We start from the raw sequence: 24181 nt of genomic DNA, 5'->3' as shown, positions 1-24181 counted from the left end.
ACAATAAGTGACCTTTTAGTGCTTGAAATAGACCTCAGCTGTTTCACACTCTGACAGGAAGAACCCACGTGTCTGTGTGTCTTCCTTCAGCACTCTATATTTAAAACAAAGAGAAAATACCTGAAAAATTAAAAAGCTCAGAACGCTTCATTTTTGAAGACATATTGTTATACAATACTTCACACACTCTCTCTCTCTCTCTCTCTCTCTCTCTCTCTCTCTCTCTCTCTCTCTCTCTCTCTCTCTCTCTCTCTCTCTGTGCCTCTGAGACACACTACTGATTAATACACGTTCCCTTCACAGGTATAGAATTATTACATTATTATGTGTGTGTGGTATTACAACCACACACAAACTCATAACACTCTTGTGTGTGTGGTTGTAAGGTCTTTTTGGTGTCCCCATGAGGATGGTTAATAAGATTATAGAGACACCTTAAGTCATTGTTCAGTTGTTTTCGTTGTTTAGGTTTCTGAACTTACAACATCTCAACCTCAAGCCTCTGTTGCTAATTCTTTCCAGAATGTGATGTGCAGTTACTGGGGAGAGATAGAGGTAGAAAGAGAGAAAAAGAGAAAGAGAGAGAGATCATGATACAGCATTTTTGTGATTGCAGTAATGAGACAGAAAAGCCTGAATCTGAATGTGTGAGTGTGTGAGTGAGTGAGTGAGTGTGTGAGTGAGTGAGTGTGTGAGTGAGTGAGTGTGTGAGTGAGTGTGTGAGTGAGTGAGTGAGTGAGTGAGTGAGTGAGTGAGTGAGTGAGTGAGTGAGTGAGTGAGTGAGTGAGTGAGTGAGTGAGTGAGTGAGTGAGTGAGTGAGTGTGTGAGTGAGTGAGTGAGTGACAGAGTGAGTGAGTGAGTGTGTGAGTGTGTGAGTGAGTGAGTGAGTGAGTGAGTGAGTGAGTGAGTGAGTGTGTGAGTGACAGAGTGACAGAGTGACAGAGTGAGTGAGTGAGTGTGTGAGTGAGTGAGTGAGTGAGTGACAGTGAGTGAGTGAGTGAGTGAGTGAGTGAGTGACAGTGAGTGAGTGAGTGAGTGAGTGACAGAGTGACAGAGTGAGTGTGTGAGTGAGTGTGTGAGTGAGTGTGTGAGTGAGTGAGTGAGTGAGTGAGTGTGTGAGTGAGTGAGTAACAGAGTGAGTGTGTGAGTGTGTGAGTGAGTGAGTGAGTAACAGTGTGTGAGTGTGTGAGTGTGTGAGTGAGTGTGAGTGAGTGAGTGTGTGTGTGAGTCTGTGAGTGAGTGAGTGTGTGTGAGTCAGTGAGTGAGTGAGTGTGTGTGAGTCTGTGAGTCTGTGAGTGAGTGAGTGAGTGAGTGAGTGAGTGAGTGAGTGAGTGTGTGAGTGAGTGCGTGAGTGAGTGAGTGAGTGAGTGCGTGAGTGAGTGAGTGAGTGAGTGAGTGCGTGAGTGAGTGAGTGAGTGAGTGCGTGAGTGAGTGAGTGAGAGTGAGTGAGTGAGTGAGTGAGTGAGTGAGTGAGTGAGTGAGTGAGTGAGTGAGTGAGTGAGTGAGTGAGTGAGTGAGTGAGTGAGTGAGTGAGATGAACACTGTGAATAAATAGATGCATCACTATTTATTTATTTGTTTGTTTGTTTGTTTGTTTGTTTTTTTATTGTGTGCTTTGGTGGATAGTAGGATAAAACTTTACTGTACTTCAGACAAGAACTACTTTAGCTGTCAGTTAACGGCATAATAATTCCATCATCCAGTCAGAATCGAGATTTTAGCAGCCCTGTGCTATATTTAAGTAATAAGGAAGGAACGATATATGACTTTTTTTTTATTAATAGTAATAATATAAAACAGTATGTAGTATGTTTGGTAATAATAAGTTCACTTAATTTGCCAGTTTTTGATCATTTTATTTAGTAAAGAAAATGACGTCTTTTGAAACTTCTCTTCTTTTTACTCTTGAATTTAATAAGATTAAGTTTGTAATAATAAGTTACTAATAATTTAATAAATGTGGATAATAAACGCTCTCTGACATGAAAACTTTAGTTATAGGATTAGGTCTAAGGCCGAACAGTACTGACAACAGAATATTTTCACCATATAAACAATACATTTTTAAATTCAATCAGAATTGTGTGTTTAACAGCTCTGTGTATAAACTGAGCCATTCAGCAGAAAGGATTTTGTTATTGTGGACATTTTGTCGTAACGTCATCCCTATCGCGATGAAGAAATTATTGCTGGATTTGATATAAAATTGAAATGATAAGAAACAATAACAGCTTAAAGATTAATATTCTGTGTTTCCCATTTGTAGGCAGTGACAGGGAGAACGTTTGGCGAGAAGGACTTCAGGAGCAGCCTGGAGAATGGCATTCTGCTGTGCGAGTGAGTCTTTCCATTAGTACATCTAAACGTCTTGTTTTTTGATCTGGATTTATTTTGTATTGACGGTTTCCATTTCTCCCGCAATTAATTTTTTTATAAGTCAAGTAACAAAGTAATTTGTCATTTGTTTTCACCTAACTATCCTCTACTCTCACACCAATTAATTTCATGTCCTTATTTAACACATCATATATCATCCATATATCTCTTACCTGGCAGCTCCATCTCCAGCATCCTTCTACTAATATAACCATCTCCCTCCTCTATACATGTCCAAACCATCAAATCTAGCCTCTCTGACTTTGTCCCCAAAACAGCCAACCTGAGCTGTCCCCCGACGTGCTCGTTCCTAATCCTGTCCATCCTCGTCATTTCTAAAGAGAACCTCCACATCCTCATCTCTGCTACCTCCATCTCTGCCTCATGTATTTTCCTCACTGCTACAATCTTTAACCCATACACATTTACTTTGATTAAATAAAGTGTGATAATGGGATTGTAAGTGTATTATGTTGCCACATGCACCAAATTCAAATATGTTGTAGACCCTGTTCTGGAGTTTGTTGCTATTACTTTTCTAAACGATCCGAGTTCTGGTACTTCCGGTACCGGGTCTCAAAATGGCCTTTTTTTCCCCATAGACTCCCATTATAAACTATCTACACCAAACTTGGCCAGCTCCTTTAGGGTGATACTCTGAACAAAGTTTTAAATTGGTGTACGGACTGGCCTTTCGGTTGTCCCGCAGCCCCATCCACAATATATGCAAAATCAAAAAACTTTACAACATGAACATGTGACATATCAAAACACTCAGAATGAGGGGGACGTCCTCACAGGTATTCTGATGACGTCACATGACATCACGTGATGTCATGTGAAAATCAAAAATTAGCACAACATGGACAGGTGACATATCAAAACAATCAGCCCAACGTGAGGAACTTCCTCAGGAGTATTTGGATGATGTCACATGCTTGTCTCCGCTTACCTCCAAAATATTTTGGCAACCTAGCTTTCTGTCCACCTGCCTCCAAAAGCAACACTAACCCTTATGCCCACTTGCCTCCGAAAAGCAGCATCCGTTGCGAATACTTGCATCGTCAAAGCCAACATCAAAGTTTGTCGCGACAAACTTTACAAATCTAGTTTATACATTACTACTGCTTTTTTAATGCTACAGAAGTCCAGGGTATCCACTAGCAGCGTACCGACTTGCCATATCTGCTGTGACTCACCAGGATTTCCATGGATATATCAAATGGATATATAATACACAGTTTTTGGGACACCTCATCCGATTGGCCAATTTATTTCATTAAACTATATGAGGTTCCCCATCAAATGGAGTCTGAATACTCAGGATGTTGACTTCATGACATTTTTGGGCATATGTTATCCAACAGATTCTTCCTGCCAGCATGTTTCTCATGGTTTGGACAAAAAAGGCCGGTTGAGTTCAGTATTTGTTGCAAACAACTTGTCATATTTGTTAGAAGATGCGTAAATGTTAGAAGATCTCGGCCGGCATGTGTACGAGAAGCTTTCCAGGCAGTTCTCGTTGAACCTTAGGTTACGATCAAATTGTTGAGACATGGTGTATGTTATAGGTTAAAGGAAACAACGTGTGTTTGTCATCTGCTCTTTGTACTGATTGAATTTAAAAGTTAAAACACCTGTGCATATTCTGCACACACCAAGAGAAGGGTTAAGAACAGTTGAGGTTCTGGGTTACTGATTGGTAGGTTGAGGATTTGAGCTCAAGCACTGCCAAGCTGCCATTGATTGTTTTTTTCTCTCCAGAAAGAGTCACATATAACCATAACCATCAGTGTTTGTTTTCATTTTACAATTGATCAGTTGCTTATCAATTGTAGGTTGCTGAGTTCCATCAAACCGGGACTTGTGAAGAAGATCAACAGACTCCCGACCCCCATCGCAGGACTTGTGAGTAGAAACGACGGATGTGTCTGTACACGTGGCGTGTTCATTTACTTGTATTTTAAATACAAAAAGTGCAACGATGCCTATATCTGATACCAGGTTATAATACGTCCAGAATTAGGGATTCTGATGCAAAACCAATAAAATCTACGTCACTTAAAGGTTTACCATAAATAGCATGATTATAAATGTAGCTGCTATTTATTATGTTGCATTTGCAATTTAAATTGCGCTTCAGGGTTCAGCTAAAACGAAACGAGTTTTAGTTGAACCCTGAAGAACATTTCAATTTGGGGGAAAACAAATTACTTTCATTTCTCAAGCAGTTTTCTTGTTATTCACTGACCCATGTCAGGGTTTTATGTATTTGCAGTTAAGTTTGAAGAGAACGCAAAGCCTTTATTTTTTTTGTTTTATAGGGTGCTTTATAATTCTTTATAATATTAGTGGCACATACGTGAAAGATTCGCTGAGAATCTAAGTAGAGATACATGCTGTACATAAACTCTTTATAAGACACTGTATGCTTGCCTGGTGTGTGTGTGTGTGTGTGTGTGTGTGTGTGTGTGTGTGTGTGTGTGTGTGTGTGTGTGTGTGTGTGTGTGTGTGTGTGTGTGTGTGTGTGTGTGTGTGTGTGTGTGTGTGTGTGTGTGTGTGTGTGTGTGTGTGTGTTGTATCTGACTCTCCCAGGATAATCTAACCATGTTCCTAAGGGGATGTGAGGAGTTAGGACTAAAGGGATCACAACTGTTCGACCCAGGAGACCTGCAGGACATGTCTATACGTGCCAACCTAACGTACGCATCAGAGAGTGTGTGTTTGTGTGTATATGTGTGTTACAAATGGTCACTATGTTTAAAGAACCAGCCTGTTTTTATATTTTCACCAGTTTGATATTATTATCAGTGTAATAACTTTAACAGCATTGTCTCACAGTTTAAGAATAATCTTTAAAACGCCTTTTTTAACAGCAGCCATGACAAATTGTTCAAGCATGAAATGAAGAAACAATGAAATGACGCCATTGAATTTCTTTGTTTTCTGTGTATCAGCTGAGTTTCAGTGTGTGAACAAGAACAAAAGTGATCAAGAAATATGACAGAATTGTAAAATGCGGGATGTAAAGTAGGTCACATGAAGTTCCCAGAGCAACACATTTAAATTGAGTCACATAGATTGTCGTGTGTTTCGTCCTGTGGAGTAATCAAGAGTTCTGGACTTCGAGTTCAAGTGAAATTCCGGTGTAAATCTGAAGTTTGCGCTTTGTTGATGTTGATGTTGAATTTCTGTCAGAAATCTACTAGTGCTGATAAATTAACATTAAATAGGAAAGAAAAAAAATCTGATATCTCAAACACTCTTCGACATTAACTGACACTTAAATTTATTTTATTTTAGTTAGTTAGTTTTTTTTTTAAATTTAATTCTAAATTCTAAGATTATGATGCTCTTGTAACTTTAAATTAAACACTCAAAATATGCATCGTAACTCCCGACTTACGGAATCCGACACACAGAAGCAGACGCATTTTTGGTTTGCTGCAGCCGGCAAAATTATGATGTCATGAATACGAAGAGGACTCAATTAGACTTTGAACATTTTATTTGAAAGTAACTTTCAACCCAGCATCTTTTTTGTTAAGTTTAATTCAAACTGTTCAAAATATTTTTGTTTACCTACAGAAATAAAATTTCGTTTACTATCTAGTTTATTGTTTTCATAAATGCAACACACTACAGTTTTTTCTATACTTTCCATAAAGGTAAAAAACAATATATGCAGTGTTATCTTCATTTTAGATGTTAAAATGGTTTTGTTGCTCCCTGTGTTTTTTTTTTCCCTGTGGGAAACGGGTCCAAATGCCCCTTTGAGTGTTTAAGGTTGCCGACCCCTGGTCTAGGTGAACTGAGAATGTTTATAGATATGAAACTACGTATCTCACTTCTGTACGTCTGTAATTAAGGATATTTATCAGGAACAACACCACAAAATTGTAGCAGAATATAATGAAAAACTTTACTCTTTTAACAAACAAGACAATAAATAAAATATTTAACCAACATACAACAAAGTACATCGTGTGTGTGTAGTATTTTACAAAGTCTGAGTATCTCATGTTAAACATGAGCTTTACTCTCTTGCAGAGGTTCAGATTGCAGTCGGAAGCTGAAGAATGTAAGTACTGTATATTTTTATTGTATGTCCTTAAGTGGTTGCTGTCCTTTAACTTGTATTTTACAAGTGTGTGTGTCTGCGTGTTTTATGCCACTGTAGGTGCTGATCACTATTTACTGGCTGGGCAAAACTGCAAACTGTTGCACGTCATATAGTGGTCCGACGCTTGACCTGAAAGAGTTCGAAGGCCTTTTGTCCATGATGAGGAAGGTAATGAAAGACTTGCTGAGCTCCAACCACAGCAACCATCATGCAAATATTCATTATTATCGTGATTTACAGATTCCAATAATTTCCAATGTTTATAATATCGTGACTCGTGTATGTTTGTGTCTGCAGGAGTATGTAAATGAGGAGCCTGAGTCCCCTAAGAGAAGTGTTCGGGACAGCGGATGTGTGGACAACTGGGAATCGGAACATTCGGATTCCTTGTCACCTCCGAGGCACAGGAGAGAGGATTCGTTTGACAGCCTGGACTCCTTCAGCTTGCAGTCACAACTCACACCTTCCCCTGATACTGTGCTCCGTTCTAGCAGTGATGGTGAGACACACACACACACATACACACAGTTCTGTCTCCACCCCTGTCATTTCATGCTTTGTTACCTGACTGTGCTCACCTGTTCTAGGTCTTGCTTTTTGATCGATTTGACTATTTATGTCCAGTTTCCGTGTCCTTTTCTACCGAGGCTTGTTTTCCAGTTTCCTGGTTGTTGAGACTTACTTTACATATCGTCTGATGATCATAGATTACTCGTGTGCAATGGTGCCCACCTGTGATACGACAGTTTTCCGATTTCCTGCAATAAACCAAATACTGAGTCGAATAGTAATCAAACTGTTATTATTTGTTCAGTATCCTGCATACAGTCACCTGCGTATTCCAATACCTACGAACATTCCCGAATACATCATGTACTTTATATTTCCTAGATCACAGAAACGTGAAATTTGCCTTCATCTCAAGAAAGGATATTCACAAGGAAGCACTGATATTTCTTTAGCCATATTATTTACATCCACTAAAGCCTATGACATAATGATCCTGTAGAACCTACACAGTAAGTGTCTAAATGACTGTCTTGATGTGTCGTGAACATGTTATACATGCTACACATGCACACACGGTGAAATCCTGAGAGTGCAGCTGTCGGGGTTATTGACAGACATTACACATTACACAGCTGTGTGGGTGACAATAGGCCAGTGTGTGTGTGTGTGTGTGTGTTTGTGTGAGAAGATTCATTAGAAGTGTAAACCGTGTGATTTCAGAGAGAGAATTTGTGGTAAGCTGAACAGACTTCTACTGCACACACACTGTACTTGAAAGGTCCTTCCTTTTTTAAGCATTTTTTTATTTTCCTAGTGGGAATCAGCTGAGAGTCCACACAAGGTCTAAACTGTCAGATATTCCTGTTCAAGTGGGAACATTGGGTCCGCACTAAGATGTAAAAAATGTATACAAACACACACACACACACACACACACACACACACAGTCATAACAGTTGCCTCAGGCGGTCTGAATGAAGATGAGGCTGTACCAGTCTCATATTGTTTTTGTGTTATTGTTTCTTCTGAGTGTCTGCATGTTTCTGTCTTACGTATTCTCTTGGCTGCATTTTTAAACATACAAATACTCTCTGTCTCTCTCTCGCTCTCGCTCTCGCTCTCTTGCTCTCTCTCGCTCTCTCTCTCAGATCTGGAGGGAGATCACAGGAAGGTGCCAGATGTGCTGAAGGATGACATGTCTGCCCGCCGTGTCTCTTTTAAAGAGCCCCGCGCTGCACTGCCGTTTAACCAGTACCTCCCCAACAAGACCAATCAAAGCACCTTCGTACCTGCTCATCTGAGGAAGAGGAGGAGCGAAAGGGAAGAAGAGCGCAGGAGTGGCAGCAACTCCACTTCGCCTGTTAGGTAGCTGTTTTTTTTTTATTAAGACTTGGTATCACAGCTATGGGTGGGAGCCAAATGAAAAATCATTTACATTGGTACACACACACAGACACACACACAACAACAACAACACAGTTTCATCCTCATGGCTTTCTCATTTACCAAACGTGTGTGTGTGTATTTATTGCCATTTGCAGCGAGAAGCCTTTTACCCTCGACTCCCAGAAAACTGTGACCTGGGCAGTTGCTGTGGGGGCGGAGCCTCAGCTGGATGAGGCAGAACTTAAGAAGATGAGAAAGTTAGAGAAGGCGGGTATTAAAGTGTTGCCTGCTTTTGTGCGACACAGCAGGTTAGAAGGACATTGGAGTGACATTTGCTGACTAACTGAACTAATAGCATGAGGGATTGTACTCTATTAATTAAACTACATGCAGAAATTCCCTGGATTTTGCTGGTGCTTTTTGTGTCTAGAGAAGTTGCCTAGACATGGGATTTGAGCTTGATGGTTCTTTTGGGAATGTCTGCAATGCTGAGCCATATTTCTGTATGTATTTCTTTTGCATGGTTGAATAGAGTAGTTGAGTAGCATGTTGTAGAGGAGAATTTAGTCTGGTTTACTTCTTAGCATGCCACTGATGGCATTGATTGCAGGTGAGGTGTATCTCTTGTTGAAGATAATGTGTATAAAGGTGTGCCGTGGATTGAATCTGGATTGATACTAACGTCGTCATTCCTGCTCATGTTGCTGACTCCAACCTTCCCTCAGCCCTAAGGTGACTTCCATAGAGTCCGTTCAGGCTAAATCTCCGTCTCCTGATGTCATCCGTCAATGTGATAACAACCTCTCTCAGGCTGAATATCCCCACGAGTGGAATGAGGAGGATGACGAGGAGGACGAAGAAGGAGACAAAAAGGTCCCAGATATTCAAAAGGATGACCTAGCGTCCCGCAGGGCGCGCATGAACCAACCGAAACCCAGCGCCGCACATCAGTTCCTGCCTAGCATGTGCAGCACAAAGGATCGCGAGCGCTGGGAGGGAATCCGGCTTTCCTCCCAGCATGCCGTGCTGGAGATGTTGGAGAAGATGGAGCAGGAGAAGAAAAGGTGTGTGGTTTGGGAGAAGGAGGCAAATAGATGTGGCAGAAATACAATAACAAGATACCTTGACATGATGCATGTCAGTGCTTGGATTATACTTTGATGTAGACATTTGTTTAGATGGTAGAACATTTTCAGAAACCTTTCTACAGCATTTTTCCACCAGAGGAATTAGGGCTAATTTAAGTTCCTGGATAAAGCATTCTGTAGCTTTTTCTCCATAGTAGGTCACTTTCTTTAGACCTGGAACTAACTGGTCATATAGACAACTTCATAAAATGTCCTTCCTACTTACACTGACATAAATAAGTTTTTAACTAGCATATGATCAGAGCGAAACAACGAACAACAGCAACTTAGCATGCCTTAATGTCTGCTGTGTGGCTGTAAATTTGCCAGCTGAGGCATTTCTGTACCCATTCATTTCCAATGTCTTCTTCTTTTCTGTCCGTATGTGTTGGAAATGTGTGGGTGGTGTTGTTTCCGGTGTGTTTTGTGTTGCCACCATCAACCGCAGCGACTCCGACACCGCCTCCACCGAAGTGTCCATTGTAACTCGCAAGCACAACCCCTTCCTCAGTCCTCAAGTGAAAAAGAAAGATGAGGACAAAGAGAGCGACGAGGACAATGACAAGGGGCAGTCCATTGTCCCAAATGTACAGAAGGATGATCTCGCTAGGAGGCGAATTCAAAGCGGGTCTCTGCCCCAAAGGGATCCTCGTCAGTCATTGGTTCAGAGGAGTATCACTCAGTCAGACCTCGAGAAGTGGCAGAGGCTTTCGATGGCCATCGAAAACAGGTGCCTTATAAAAATATATATAATTTCACTGCTTTTAGCAGTTAAATTATATATATATAATAAAAAAAAAGAAAAATTAGGTCTATATGCCAACTCTGGAGGTGGGTTCGATTCCTGTCTCCGCCTTGCTTGGGTGGAGCTTCGTGCTGCAATAGAAATAGCAAAAAAGTATAAAATATTTATACAAAATAAATACTGGCAGTAATCCTTAACTATAAAAGAGTACAAAAGTATATTAAGAATGAAAGTTATGGTATCATTTTATGATAGTTGTGTCCACCGTGTTGTTCCACAGTGAGGTGGCTCCAGCTGAAGCGTCAATAATAACTCATAAGGACAACCCTTTTCTGAGCCATGAAAAAGCAAGAGACAAAAAGGATGATGAGGATGATGAGAGAGAGACAGAAGGAGAACGACAGGCCGTTTTGCCTAACGTACAGAAAGATGATCTTGCTAGGAGGCGGAGTCAGACTGGGGCCCTCACACTCCGGGATCATCAGCAGTCATTAGCGCAGACGGTCATGACGCAGTCAGACCTGGAGAAGTGGCAGAGACTGCAGATGAGTACAGATAACAGGTGCCTGACCTCTGACCTGTCTATAGACCGTCCTTCCTGTGTAGTGCCCTAGATGGCTGTTGTATTGGTCCGACAGCTGGGGTTGTACTGAGAAAGCTAATTATGTTTCGCTTTTTCTTTTTATTGTGCAATTGATGATTTTTAAATATCATTTATTTTTAAATATCATTAAAGGCTTAGCTAGCATATTAACCAGCATTTAAACAGATTTAGAAATGATGAGGTTTATATGTAGTCTGTTCTGTTAGCTAAAAAAAGATCTAGTTAGTAATCCCAATAAATTTTCTTCATCATCATGTCGAGCTAACAGGTTCCGAAGTTTGTTAAAAAGTCTGGCTGCTCTTTCGGTGTGGACCTGAAATTGAAGGAAAATTTACCCTTTCAATTAAATAAGGGAGCTTTTCTTTTGCGACCAATTTTTCGACGCTAATCGCTAAAGACATCACAGAACGGTAAAGGATGAATTTTATCTAGGTGAATTTTTAATCTGCACATTTTGTACCTTTGCTTTGAGAATAAATAAGACTCTCTTTCATATATATCTCTGGAAAGTGAATGTAGAAACTTTGTCTTGTTAGGAGCACATGTTAAACATCGACATACGCTGGGATTTTGTAGTGTGCCTTCACAGAAAAAGATCTTATTTGAACAATTAGGCTGTTGTTGTTGTACTGTTGTGTAAGTAAATTTTAACCATTTTGTGTTGTGTAGATATATATCCAGTATAATCGTGTTACAGGGTCCTGTGAAGAACTCAAAGATAGCAACAGGAAAATAAACTGCCAGGCCAAGTGTGCAGCTCTACAGGAAGTGTCAGATAAATCTTTGTGTGGGGGTGGATGAGAGAGTGAGAGAGAGAGAGAGAGAGAGAGAGAGAGAGAGAGAGAGAGAGAGAGAGAGAGAGAGAGATGCCTTGGATGAGGACTTATTTATGACACTGACACTATATCTCTGCTTCCTATTTAATACAACAAATTAACAGAGAAATTAACGGTCTAGAATTTTATGCTAAGTTTATATTATTAGAGAGAGACCGAATATTTAAAAAAAATCTAAAAAGAAAACATTAAAGAAGGGATACAAATTAATTTGTATTTGATCCCCTATCAACCAGCAAGAATTCTGACCCCCATTTGTCCGGTCCCTTTAGGAAAGTAATTCTAATCTCATCTCGTTATGTGTATAAATGACACCTGTTATAGAATCCATCTCTTCTATTCAAACCTCTCCACTACCATGGGCAAGAGCAAAAAGCTGTCAAAGGATGTCAGGAACAAGATTGTAGACTTGTACGAGGTGGAATGAGCTTCAAGACCATCAGCAAGAAGCTTGGTGAGAAAGAGGCACACAATAATTTGGAAATGGGAGAAATACAAGATATCAGTGAATCACCCTCGCTCTGGAGCTTCATGCAAGATCTCACCTCAATGGGTAAGGATGATTCTGAGAAAGGTGAGGGATCAGCCAGGAATTACAGAAGAGAAGCTTGTTAATGATTGCAAGGGAGCTGGGACCACAGTCACTAAGAAAACCATTGGTAACACACTTGGCCGTAATGGATTGAGATCCTGCAGTGCCCACGAGATCCGCTTGCTTAAGAAGGCAAATTTACAGGCCTGTCTGACTTTTTCCAATGAACACCTGAATGATTTAGAGAAGGATTGTGAAAAGTGATTTGGTCAGATGAGACCAAATTTGAGCAACTTGTTTCACCAAGTTTGGAGGCAGAGAAATGCTGGATACGACCCTAAGAACACCATCCCCACTGTCAAACATGGAGGTGGAAACATTCTGCTGTTGGGGCTGTTTCCCTGCTCAGGGCCATGTACCATAGAATCTTGGATAAGAACCTCCTGGCTTCAGCCAGAACACTGAAGATGGGTATTCCAGCATGACAATGACCGAGAACATACAACCAAGGCAACAAAGGAGTGGCGCAAGAAGAAGCACATTAAGGTCCTTGATTGGCCTAGCCAGTCTCTGGACCTCAATCTCATTGAAAATCTGTGGAAAGCATTGACCTTTGGGATTTCTGTAAAAGTATCTGTAAAGTGGAGTGGACCAAAATCCGATTTGTGGAAACCTGTTGACCAGCTACAAGAAATGTCTGACCGCTCTGCTTGCCAACAAGGGTTTCTCCACCAAGTTTTATGTCATGTTTTGCTTGAAGATCAAATAAAAATTCATTTATAAACTTTATTTAATGTTTTTTTTTTTGGATTTTTGATCTCTCTTTGTTAAAATAAACCTTCCATAAAAAATACGGACCGTTCATTACTTTGTAAGGGATTAAACTTACAAAATCAGCAGGATATCAAATAATTATTTCCACCACTGTACATTTTTGTGTATATGGACCTGAGCTGTGTGTTTGTTTGTGCCTGTGTGCATGTGGTGTGTACAATGTGCCTCTGTGTGGGTGTGTGTTTACTTGTGTGTGTTTACTTGTGTGTGTTTGTTTGTGGTGCAGTGACTCGCCCCCTCTGTGTCAGTCCTGCCGCGCCACCTCCTCGGTGAAGGTCGCTCTCGACCCGGCGCGTTCCCGTGGCGACCGCAAGCGCATTGTGACATTTGGGGGTGTGACTAAGGTGGAGAGCGTTTCCTGGGAAGAGGAAAGGCAGGAAGAAGAGGGTGGGAAGGATGAGTCAGAGACGCTGCAACACCTCTCCTCGGCAACTGTTGCCATGCCCACCGCTGGGATGAGCTCAGGGCAAGAGAGAGAGTAGGATACACACGCATGCTCGTAGACACACTTGAGCATATAGACTAGATAGTTTCAGACACACTCACACACCTCACTGCTTGTTCAATGCTCTGGGATTGATTGGTTTAGCCTTAGTGCTTGTGCAGGCATGTGACTAGGCACGTCTTCAGGTCAGTTTTCATTGTACAGTACTGCTTTGCTCATCTGATTTGTGTGATAAACATTTAAAAGTACAAAATGAAGCGCTTTCCTTTACTTTTTCAAACATGTAAAAGTAAAACATTACTTTTGTTGTATTTGTGGTGTTATCTGAACAGATAGTATTGCAGGGCCAATAAGTAATAAGTGAAGGCAGCACATTGGCTCAGAGACGAGTTACAGGGCCAGAAAGTCAAAAAGATTAGATTTAAGGCTTTCAAAACATTTTTCTTTTTTTTTTATAATTAGTTGACTTGCCGCTACATAGTTGTCTTGACGCTACATGACTTGTTTTAAATGTAGGTGAGAAAGAAAACATTTCTCATGAAAACTTTTGGGTTTCTTGGTTTTGGTCAGATTTTTTGACCATTTAAAAAATTTCTTAGTTTTTTGTATTTTATTTTTAAACAAAGTGAGCAATTTAGTTTTTTTTTTATTAATTCCCGGGGTGCCTGATCTTATACAGAACAACCTGGTGTGGGTTCAAATTTTCATTCCAACCAGCAGAAGCCACTCTCTGTACTCGCCTGCCTTACATACTAAATCAAGGTCATTTTTGTTTAAACGTTCATAGCTTTAAGCATTAACTTGCTAAGAAGTCAGTTCCGGTTTTGCACACTTACACAATTAATGTGCCATGCAATAGTCAGTCCTCAGTAGAATTATTATCTGGAATTGAGATCCCTATTTAACTCTGTCAAGCATCTTCTGGTCTTTCTTGAAGCACAGATACATCATTCTTTAATGATATTATTGTAAGGAATAAAACATATTGAAAATAGATCATTTCAGACTGATGACACTGGAGACTCCTTCAAGAAAATAAATCAAATTCTTGTTGTTAAACGACGTTCCAGAGATCTGCTTTCATTTCCACACAGCATTTCCTAGTACAGAAAACTCTCAGTATTTTCTCCTGTGATAATTGAACACACTACAGATGATCAGAGATTAGGTTGAAACATGCTGGAAGTTTTTGATTGCACTATGGTTTTGACTGCAATTTAATATTTCATGTGAGAGGAGAACTGTGTGTCTGTTGAGATGGAGGAAGTGGCACAATATCTAATCTAGATTAGATGTTAGTTTCGTCTGTTGTCCACTTCTGTGTATCTCTGTACTTATCCTTTCTCTCCGTTTTTTCTCTATATTTGTTATCATAAACAAATCTGCTCAGTGGATTTTCAAGTATCCCATCGTCACCCCTCAAGATCCCGCAGCCCTATATTACTGACCCGAAACACCCCTTGACCCTCGCCGAGCGTGAGGCTCTTGAGATGAGTCTGGCTGAGAAAGTAATTGATGAGAGGGAGTATGAGGAAGAGGAAGAGGAGGAAGAAAAAGAAAGACAGCCTGACTTACAGAAGGATGACATGATGGCCCGGCGGACTGGAACGTTTCAGAAAGCGAGTGGAAATGCATTCAATCGGTTCCTCCCTCTGCCTGGCACTAAGAAGGAAACACATTCAGCTGATTCAGTTCCGAACGACAGCAAGAGTGAAGCCCGAGATTCGTTCTTGGATAGAAACATAAAAACAAAGCGATTCAAAGTGGGACAGAGGTGGGCTTGCATGGTGTTGGGTGTGCGGCATATCGAATTGTCCAAACCTGTAGCAATTTTTTTTTATAACAGAAGATAAAAGACAATGAGTTTAGGAGTCAGTCTCTAACTAACTAATATGAGCTAACAAGTTACAATTGGCTTGTATTGCACTCAACTTGTGATAGTATTCTGAACTGTCCATGATAATATATGGTGTAGTCAGTTTGTGTATACTCTACTCACTCATAAATAGCAGCTTCACACCTTTATGGTTGAGGGCAAAGGCTGTTCTGGTTGGTGTGATGTACTACTTGATACTAACATACGTTAACTGAAATCCTGGGCATGAGTTGGCACACTTGTAAGTTGGCCCATATCTCACAAGTTTACAGGTGTGGTCTCTGTGTATTTGTGTTGAAGACTTCAACAGGTAAAATCTGAACCAAAGGTATCGTCATCTGCCACCCATAAGGAGACAGAAGTTCTCGGTTCAGCATCGACCTGTATTGTTCGTTGTGACAGTTACAACAATGATCCCGATAACGGTGATGAGTATAATGATGGAAGCCTGCTTCCTTACCTGGAGAAAGATGACATGCTCGCAAGGAAAACAGGATCTTACCAAAAACCGAGCGGGAATCAGTTTAATGCTTTTTTGCCTAAACCTGGAGGTGTCCACGGAAAAAAGAAGTCTGTGAGCGGGCAATACCAGGCAAACCTCAAAACTGGTGGACAAGAAAAGAAAAATACTCAGGAGAGGTTAGGATAAGTATATGCATGATTGTGCAAATCCTGTGGCCTTCATTTATATGCAAGAATGTATAGCAGTATTTGAATTGCAGTACGTTTACTTTGAGGTTAAGTGTGATTGGCTAGACTAATGTCATAGTTAGATAAATGAGCATCTCGTTAGTTCTGATTCTGTTTGATTAACTTGATGAAATTGCTTGCACAGTGACTCTAACTCTATTTCCTTGTGCTTGGTTTGTGTGGAAGACATTTGATTTTTCTGGACCCTTGCTTGCAGTTGGACGTTTTACTGTGTGCTCTTTTGCTTTGACTTGTTTTGTGACTTGTGTTTTTAGCACTACTGGGTAATAGTATTTTATTCCAACCATTCAGATGTATTGACCTTCCTACAGATGTCTTGCAATTGTTTCTAGTCAAACGTAGGAAATTTTCGAATGGACACAAAAAAAAAAATAAACAAGAAAATGATCAAACAGGAACCAGTAGAGACAACTAGAACTTGATGGGAAAGTAATTCTGCTCCTACCATCATCATCCACAACGTGTATACTGTAATTTTAATTGACTGTAGCGCCAGATACCGATGTACTCATGTGGTGGAGCCACTGCAGCGGGTGCTTGGTCTACTCTCCAATCTGAGTCTGCTACACAATGGGGAGGGTGAAATAGTGAAAGTGTTTTAAGGGAGTCAGAAATGACGTGGATCCATATAACTTCCTTTTTTTTTTTTTAAATCAGTCAGCAAGCTAGCAAGAACCTAAAAGTTAGGAACAAACATTCAGCATCATCTATCCAGCCCAAGGAACTGTCTCAGTTTTTTGGTCTTAGATTATAAGCCAGCTTCATGTACAGCTTTTTTCCATGCCTAGGTGACCAGCCATGGGGCTATAATGAAGAGCATTGCATGGATTTTTGGAACTATGCATCACAATGTCTTGAGTGGCTTGATTCATTCTGTATAGTATATTTCTTGTCTTCCAAGGATGAACTTCATCTCTGTCAAGAATATATATCCGGAGATGACAGTGAGTTTGACTTAATAAAACACCAGCAAAGGATGTATCACATGTAACATATTACATGCAGTTAAAACAAACACGATCTTTTGCCATGCAGAAATGGTTCATTTTAACATACATTACAAAGACTCTTGTAGGAAATTTGTAGGATTGTTGGCATGCTCATTTTCACCTCAATTCTTATCCCAGGTTTTCTCCAAAGGAATTCGCAGGACTGGTTGATTCTCTTTACATCATCTTTCATATTTTTATTTTCTGGACATTGTACTGGTTGTTGGGGCACCAGTGCATGTGGAATTGTTGGTATTGGTTGACATTGGTTGACATTGGTTGTATACAATCAGTCCATACCATCACTGCTAGTTAGGTTTCTGATGGTGAACTTCTCCGTCATTTTCTCTCCAGTTCCTGTACTCTGCCCATTCTGTGGATTCTCTGAGTGAAGTACATGAACACAAAGCACACTTATAAGTCATTTCAGTGGAAAACAAGCATACAGACATTGAGTTTGATACAGTCAAACCTGAAAGGTTGGCCATCATCCTTGAGTGCAAAAATGAAGACTAACTTTGGGCAACTCAGATAAACACAACACTTCTTACAGCTAGTTCTCAGGTGGCAGATTATGAATAGAAACCTGAGCCAGCCACATGCTGAGGCAGTGTTCTAGGTGTACATTTACAGGTATACCTCAACATCAACCATATTGTTCAGGGAGAGTGGAGTTGCAGGTTGTTTATAATGTCTTGACAGCATCTTAGTCCACAATTTTAGTATAAGGTCTCCTATTATTAGCTTTACAGACTGAGGATTGATGCTTCAGAAGCTTTACAGGAGAATGGGCAAGTGATCTTAGCTAGTATAAAGTTTGAATATCTCTATATCAGATCTTGCATAATGCTACTATGGAACAGTGTTGTATAAAGTATTAGAAAGCAATACTTGAGTAAAAGTACAAGTATCGTACTAGAAAAAGACTTTGGTAGAAGTGAAAGTCGCCTTTTAGAATATTACTCAAGTAAAAGTCTTAAAGTATCTGATATTTACTGTACTTAAGTATCAAAAGTAATTTTCTGATATTTAATGTACTTGAAGTAAAAGTAAAAAGTAAAATTTCAGTGATTTATGGAGGCATAAGAGCAGGGGCGGTTCTAGGGTTTCATCTTTAGGGGGTTTTAGCCCTCAGTGAGAATTTAAAACAAGAAGATTTTTATATTATATATTATATGACTACATAGTAAGCCAAAAGTTATGGTATTGTTTAAAATGGCAAAAGTGGACACCAAAATTTTATGCATGATGTAATGCCAGTCTGGAATGAAATCAATTCATGTATGTGCGCATTCTCTACAAAGTGTGTCCAATGAATGCAGTCATTAATAAAAAAAATATTCACAAAGACCAAATCAATAAATTTTATTTTTATTCAGTATTGAATGGATTGTTTGCATTAATATTTTGTTTGTGCTATGAACTCTGGTAATAAGAATAGTGAAATTTCACTGCTTTTGGTTTCCGTCTTTGCGTCTTTCCGCCAATTATCGTTATAGATAAATGCCTCCAGCTCTGACTGCGCGTGCATGCTGCGCGTGCCTGTGCTTCTTCGTACAGCGTGCGGAGCATAATGCAATCTAGGAGCAGTGATTCACCAAACCTCCCTTATTGCAGTCGCACACATTTCTTCTGATTTTATTTTGTAGTAATGAGTAACGAAGATGCTTAGTGGAAATATAGCAGAGTAAATGTATACATTTTATCTCGGAAATGTAGTGGAGTAAAAGTGAGAGTTAACATAAATTTAAATAGCGAAGTAAAGTACAGATACTTTAAATTTCTACTTAAGTACAGTAACAAAGTATTTGTACTCCATTACATCACTGTTATTGAAATACAACAGATGGTGGTATTATAACATGGTAAAGTCCAAGACTGAGGATTTTTATTGGTGTTCTACTAATGAACACAAAATACAACAAAAAGACAAAAAAAAACAGGATATTAAAATGAATCACAATTTGTGAAGATGTTGGTGTATCTAACCCCACCCCCAAAAACAGGATCTATTGGTCCACACTGCTGGTTAGGAGTCTGATGATTAACGCTTCAGTACCTTCTCCTCGTTGTCTTGGTTTGGCCATTCTCTGGGAGTCAGGGATTCGCTAAATTAAGTACATGAACAGAGGAAGAACACAAACAAGACCTAACACCAATGTCTGGTGTAGTAATAGTAAACATTGAGCAATGAACATCTTGCCCCACCCCCGCTTACAATTTGCTCTTGTTTGTACACAATCAGTATTTGTTTATTGGACTAGTGACTAGTGGACTTGTTTCAAAATGATCTGGAAATATATGCAGTGGAAAGTCCTTGGGCCTTGGATTTAATTTTGCCTTACTTGTAAGTAATTTTGGATAATACTTGTAGTAAATGCTTTAACTCTAGGATAACTTAACCCAGGATCAGAGTTTTGGGTTTGCTTTCAAGACCTGGCAATGAAGTTTTAAAATAAACTTGATTGTACATGTTCTGTTGGGACTAACCAAAAGTGTCTTCTCTTTTTTTTTCTCCAAATAACCTTTAGCATTTATGTTTGTTTTGAACTTGAAATGTTATTTCTCTTCCCATTTTTCGCTTCAGTAACCATGGCTACACTCTCAGCCCCACCCCTAGATCTGTGACCCCACCCCCAGCAGAAGTTGATGACATGCCTAGAAAATGCCCTCAAATTCTGGATGGGCAGAAAGCAGATATATGCATGATAGGTGGGGAAATTGATGTTGTGGGCGGGGCCCAGGCACAAAGCCCTTTACCCTTACCTGACCCTGATGCACGGCACACGTTTTGCCTGGATGATGATGTTTTCCCCTTGACGTGAGAAGCTCCTTAACCTTCTCTCTCTCTCTCTCTCTCTCTCTCTCTCTCTCTCTCTCTCTCTCTCTCTCTCAATCTCTCTCTCTCAAACACACACACGATCAAAACAACTACACATGGTCCTTCTTGTCCTTACGTATATTATCTGTCCAAACACAAAGCAGCCAACAATCCAATAACAACCATTTCTTTTTCTTATTTAAATAATGTGGTCTGAATAAAAGTCTGACAGTTAAAATATATCAAATTCTTAGGTAAATATAAAGAATAACGTTATATGCTTAACTAAGAGTTTTAAGTACGTTTGCATTGTTTTGATTTTATCATGCCACCGAATTGAATTAAAGAGTAATGTGTACAATTAAACGATTAGTGCAGGTTTAACATTTAATCTTTATAGGTTAAATGTTGTTGTTACTACTGCTTTCACCAAATAAGAGAAACATTTTTAACCTAAAATACAAAAAATATCTTTTAATAAAAAAAATTATAAAATTATTATATATTTCTACACTTTAAATATTCTATTAATTTTGGATGAATGATTTATATATAATAGAAAGTTTATATGATTTATATATATAGTAATGATTTATATATATAGTAATATAGAATCAGACGTCTGGACTCGACACTGCTCTTTGTTAAACTAAAGCAGATATGGGTTCGCTAAGTTTTCTGACATATTTCTCATAAGATTTGCAATCATTCATATCTCATGTTTCAGTTTTGTTCACACTAATTGTAAATCACGTGTTTAACTGAAGTATGTGAGCTGCATTTCTGTATACATTCTCGGGAGTTTGGCTTCAGGAATATGTATGAAAACAAATTTGAGTAATTAAAAGTAACTGTATGTTATGTGACGCTGGTGCATGGGGGAGACATTGCTATATATTATGTCTGAATGTTATCAAAATGATCTAGAAAAGAAGCTGACATTTCAATTTTCAGCTTCTATAAAATGATTACTGTTGATATTATTAGGGGTCCATGCACTGCAAGTACTGTAGCCTTATTATTATTTAAAAACTAAATTTTTTTTATTTATATTATTGCTGCTTTTATCCAAAGCTCACAATCTTCTTCCTTTAACTTTTTTAACATTCTAGAGTCAGTCACAAGTCATCTAGTGTTTCTGATGAAACTGAGTAAGTGCCTGTTTTTTGTTCTGTTCTGTTGACCCTCTCTCTCTCTCTCTCTCTCTCTCTCTCTCTCTCTCTCTCTATCTATCTATCTATCTTTGTGACCTGCTGAAAATTCTTTTGCATGAAATTAACCTCCTACTCTCATGCATCCGGAAAGAAAACGTCCTGATCCAATCTTAAGTCTAAATAAGTTTACTAGACTAGCATATACCCTAGGATTTACACACTCTGGCCTACGCCTAGCATGATGGTGTTGAGAATGCATTCTAAAGACTGCTTCCTAACTTACTGACTTTGGACTAATTATTTCATTGTCTTTCTTCATCCTGAACTGGATTTGAAAATTCAAACCTCATCTCTTTCGGCCCTTGGATTTGTGCGTCCGCATGTTAAAGTTTTTTTTCCCCCGCATTCGTTTGTTGTTTACAGGAGCGTCAGTTTAATTGACATGCGCGACGAAGAGGAGGATGTGGACTCTCTGTCACCACACAGCCAAACACGACACGAGGGGCTACACAACCAGTACAATAAGGCCAAAGAGGAGGAGGACCAATGGCAAGATGTGAGTTACAGCCAAATAAAGAATACATGAAAAATACATACAAATACATACAAAAAAAAAAAAGAATGCAAACCTATCTTCTGTTCACACAAATATTACATGTGTCCATCTTTGGGAAAAAACTACAACCATAATTTCTTTATATTGTTGTACAAGTAAGCAATAAACATGATGCAATGGTGTTGTGTGATGCAGTCAGTCATGTTACCCAGAAACCACCATTCTGAAGACCTGTTTGTGTGTGTGTGTGTGTGTGTGTGTGTGTGTGTGTGTGTGTGTGTGTGTGTGTGTGTGTGTGTGTGTGTATACAGGACTTAGCTCGGTGGAAGAATCGTAGGCGCAGTGCCTCTCAGGACCTGATTAGGAAAGAGGAGGAGAGGAAGATGATGGAGAAACTGATGACACCAGGAGGAAGTTCTCATCGCAGGAAGAGCATCAAGACTTATAAAGAGATTGTGGAGGAGAAGTAAGATCATCACTATAATGCTCGCTTTCTCTATTTTGTATAAAATAAGATTATTTGTGGCTACAGCAATAAGTACTGTATCTATACATTGTATTAATTTTTCTGCTCTATCAACTCTAAGATAAATATAGATCAACAGATCAACTCTAAGATAAATATAGGGGAAATTTGGGGTGAAAGTGGGCCTGCAGTGGCTGTGAGTCCTGATTGACCTCAAAAACAAGATATTACAAGATATTTCATCATGTTCTCATGTCCTTGGATTCTTTTTCATCCTGCATTGTATATAAAGCATGAAAAATAAAGTCTTTTGATCTGTGAAGTCTTAGAATTGTTTGTATCTCTCTCTCTCTCTCTCTCTCTCTCTCTCTCTCTCTCTCTCTCTCTCTCTCTCTCTCTCTCTCTCTCTGTGTCTCTTTCTCTCTGTCTCTCTCTCTCCAATTGCTCTAGGGAGCGTCGAGAGCAGGAGCTGCACGAGTTATACTGCCAAGCCTCGACTCCTGAGGAGAAAGCAGCCATATTACAGCGCTATGCCCTCCGCTTTACCATCAGTGATGCCATATTGGAGAAACTCCAGCTTCCAAAACTCCCTTCTGTTGCGACACTCCAACCTGCGTCTGCGCTGAATGAAGAAGCCGAAATTTCCGGATTATTTGGTGATGTAGAAACAGATTCCAGTGACCAGAATCTTAAACTGATAACACATAGTATAATGTCAGGGAGTCACTTCAACACTTCAGATTTATCACCTACCCAAGACTTTAGAATTCCAGAAAATACAGACTCTAAATCATCAGAAGTCCAGCTTTCTCCAGTTCAAGACTCCAAAACATCAGAAGTCCAACTTTTTCCAGTTCAAGACTCCAAAACATCAGAAGTCCAACTTTCTCCAGTTCAAGTCTCCAAAACATATGAAGTCCAACTTTCTCCAGTTCGAGACTCTAAAACATCAGCCGTTCAACTTTCTCCAGTTGAAGTCTCCAAAACATATGAAGTCCAACTTTCTCCAGTTCGAGACTCTAAAACATCAGACGTTCAACTTTCTCCAGTTCGAGACTCTAAAACATCAGACGTTCAACTTTCTCCAGTTCGAGGCTCCAAAACATCAGAAGTCCAACTTTTTCCAGTTCAAGACTCCAAAACATCAGAAGTTCAACTTTCTCCAGTTCTTATTCCAGAGACTTCCTCCAGAGACTCCAAATCTCCAGACATATCCTGCTCACCTTCCCTTGTCTCCAAATCTTTCGAATCACCTCTTTCTCCCTTCAGAACAGCCCAAACCCCTGACGTCCCTCTCTCACCTGTTTGGATACCACCTGCTCCATCAAGACCTGTGCCTTTACTAACACCGAAACCATACAGCCAGCCCAAATTTAATCAGCCTTCTAATAAGCATGTTAAGGTAAAAGTTATTCTGTTATTTTCTTCATTACAAACAGAACACACAGACAGGTTGTTGGCTCTACATTAGGCAGTTAGCAGTTGCACCTAATCTCTGTATGCTGACTCATCATTCTTGCTGTTGAGACCCACCATGGTCGTGTCTTTGGTGAGCTTGATGATATGGTTCAAGCTGTGCATTGCTACATAGCCGTGATATTGCTTAGTGTGGTGGCTGAAGATGCTGATTCCGATTCGGACTGACTGAGGTCTCCCAGTCAGGAAGTCCAGGATCCAGGTGCAGAGGGAGGTGTTCAGGCCCAGGAGGCTCAACGTCTCAATCAGGTGCTGAGGGATGATTGTGTTGAATGCTGAACTGAAGTCTATAAACAGCAAGTGTCTTTATTGTCCAGATGTGTGAGGGTTAAATTTAGGGTCGTGCCAATGGCACCGTCCGTGGAGCAGTTTGGACGATGCACAAACTACAGGGGGTCCTATTGAGGGTGGTAACTGGTGCTTAATGTGTCTCATGACAAGTCATTGAGGCAGGACACTGTAGACAGGGACGATGGTGGTTGTCTTGAGGCACGTAGGATCAACAGCGCAGGTCAGAGAAATGTTGAATATGTCAGTGAAAACATTCGCTAGCTGTTCCCTGCCTGGAATGTTGTCTGGTCCAGCAGCCTTCTGTGGGTTAACTCTGCGTAAAG

At 39.8% G+C, this 24181-nt stretch overlaps 1 protein-coding gene across 8 annotated transcripts in view; it reads left to right on the top strand.

The window, feature by feature from the left end:
* Positions 1-24181, top strand: part of limch1a (LIM and calponin homology domains 1a) — a 55132-nt gene that overhangs the window by 16490 nt on the left and 14461 nt on the right. For 5 of the 8 annotated variants that reach the window (XM_047816150.1, XM_047816151.1, XM_047816147.1 and 2 more), the window contains exons 2-20: positions 2267-2337; positions 4215-4284; positions 4972-5078; positions 6427-6457; positions 6557-6667; positions 6797-6998; positions 8158-8374; positions 8551-8703; positions 9121-9459; positions 9971-10252; positions 10548-10829; positions 13300-13551; positions 14909-15292; positions 15695-16033; positions 19682-19915; positions 21028-21066; positions 21493-21625; positions 21937-22091; positions 22542-23493. In XM_047816150.1, coding sequence (XP_047672106.1) covers positions 2267-2337; positions 4215-4284; positions 4972-5078; positions 6427-6457; positions 6557-6667; positions 6797-6998; positions 8158-8374; positions 8551-8703; positions 9121-9459; positions 9971-10252; positions 10548-10829; positions 13300-13551; positions 14909-15292; positions 15695-16033; positions 19682-19915; positions 21028-21066; positions 21493-21625; positions 21937-22091; positions 22542-23493 — 4353 coding nt within the window. The remainder of the gene's footprint in view (positions 1-2266; positions 2338-4214; positions 4285-4971; positions 5079-6426; positions 6458-6556; positions 6668-6796; positions 6999-8157; positions 8375-8550; positions 8704-9120; positions 9460-9970; positions 10253-10547; positions 10830-13299; positions 13552-14908; positions 15293-15694; positions 16034-19681; positions 19916-21027; positions 21067-21492; positions 21626-21936; positions 22092-22541; positions 23494-24181) is intronic. The other 3 variants (XM_047816148.1, XM_047816153.1, XM_047816154.1) reach the window with 3 other exon arrangements.

This window comes from Tachysurus fulvidraco, chromosome 7 (assembly GCF_022655615.1).
Source record: "Tachysurus fulvidraco isolate hzauxx_2018 chromosome 7, HZAU_PFXX_2.0, whole genome shotgun sequence".
NCBI lineage: Eukaryota > Metazoa > Chordata > Actinopteri > Siluriformes > Bagridae > Tachysurus > Tachysurus fulvidraco.
Note: the sequence above shows the minus strand (reverse complement) of the source record. Positions and strands in the feature narration are given on the sequence as shown.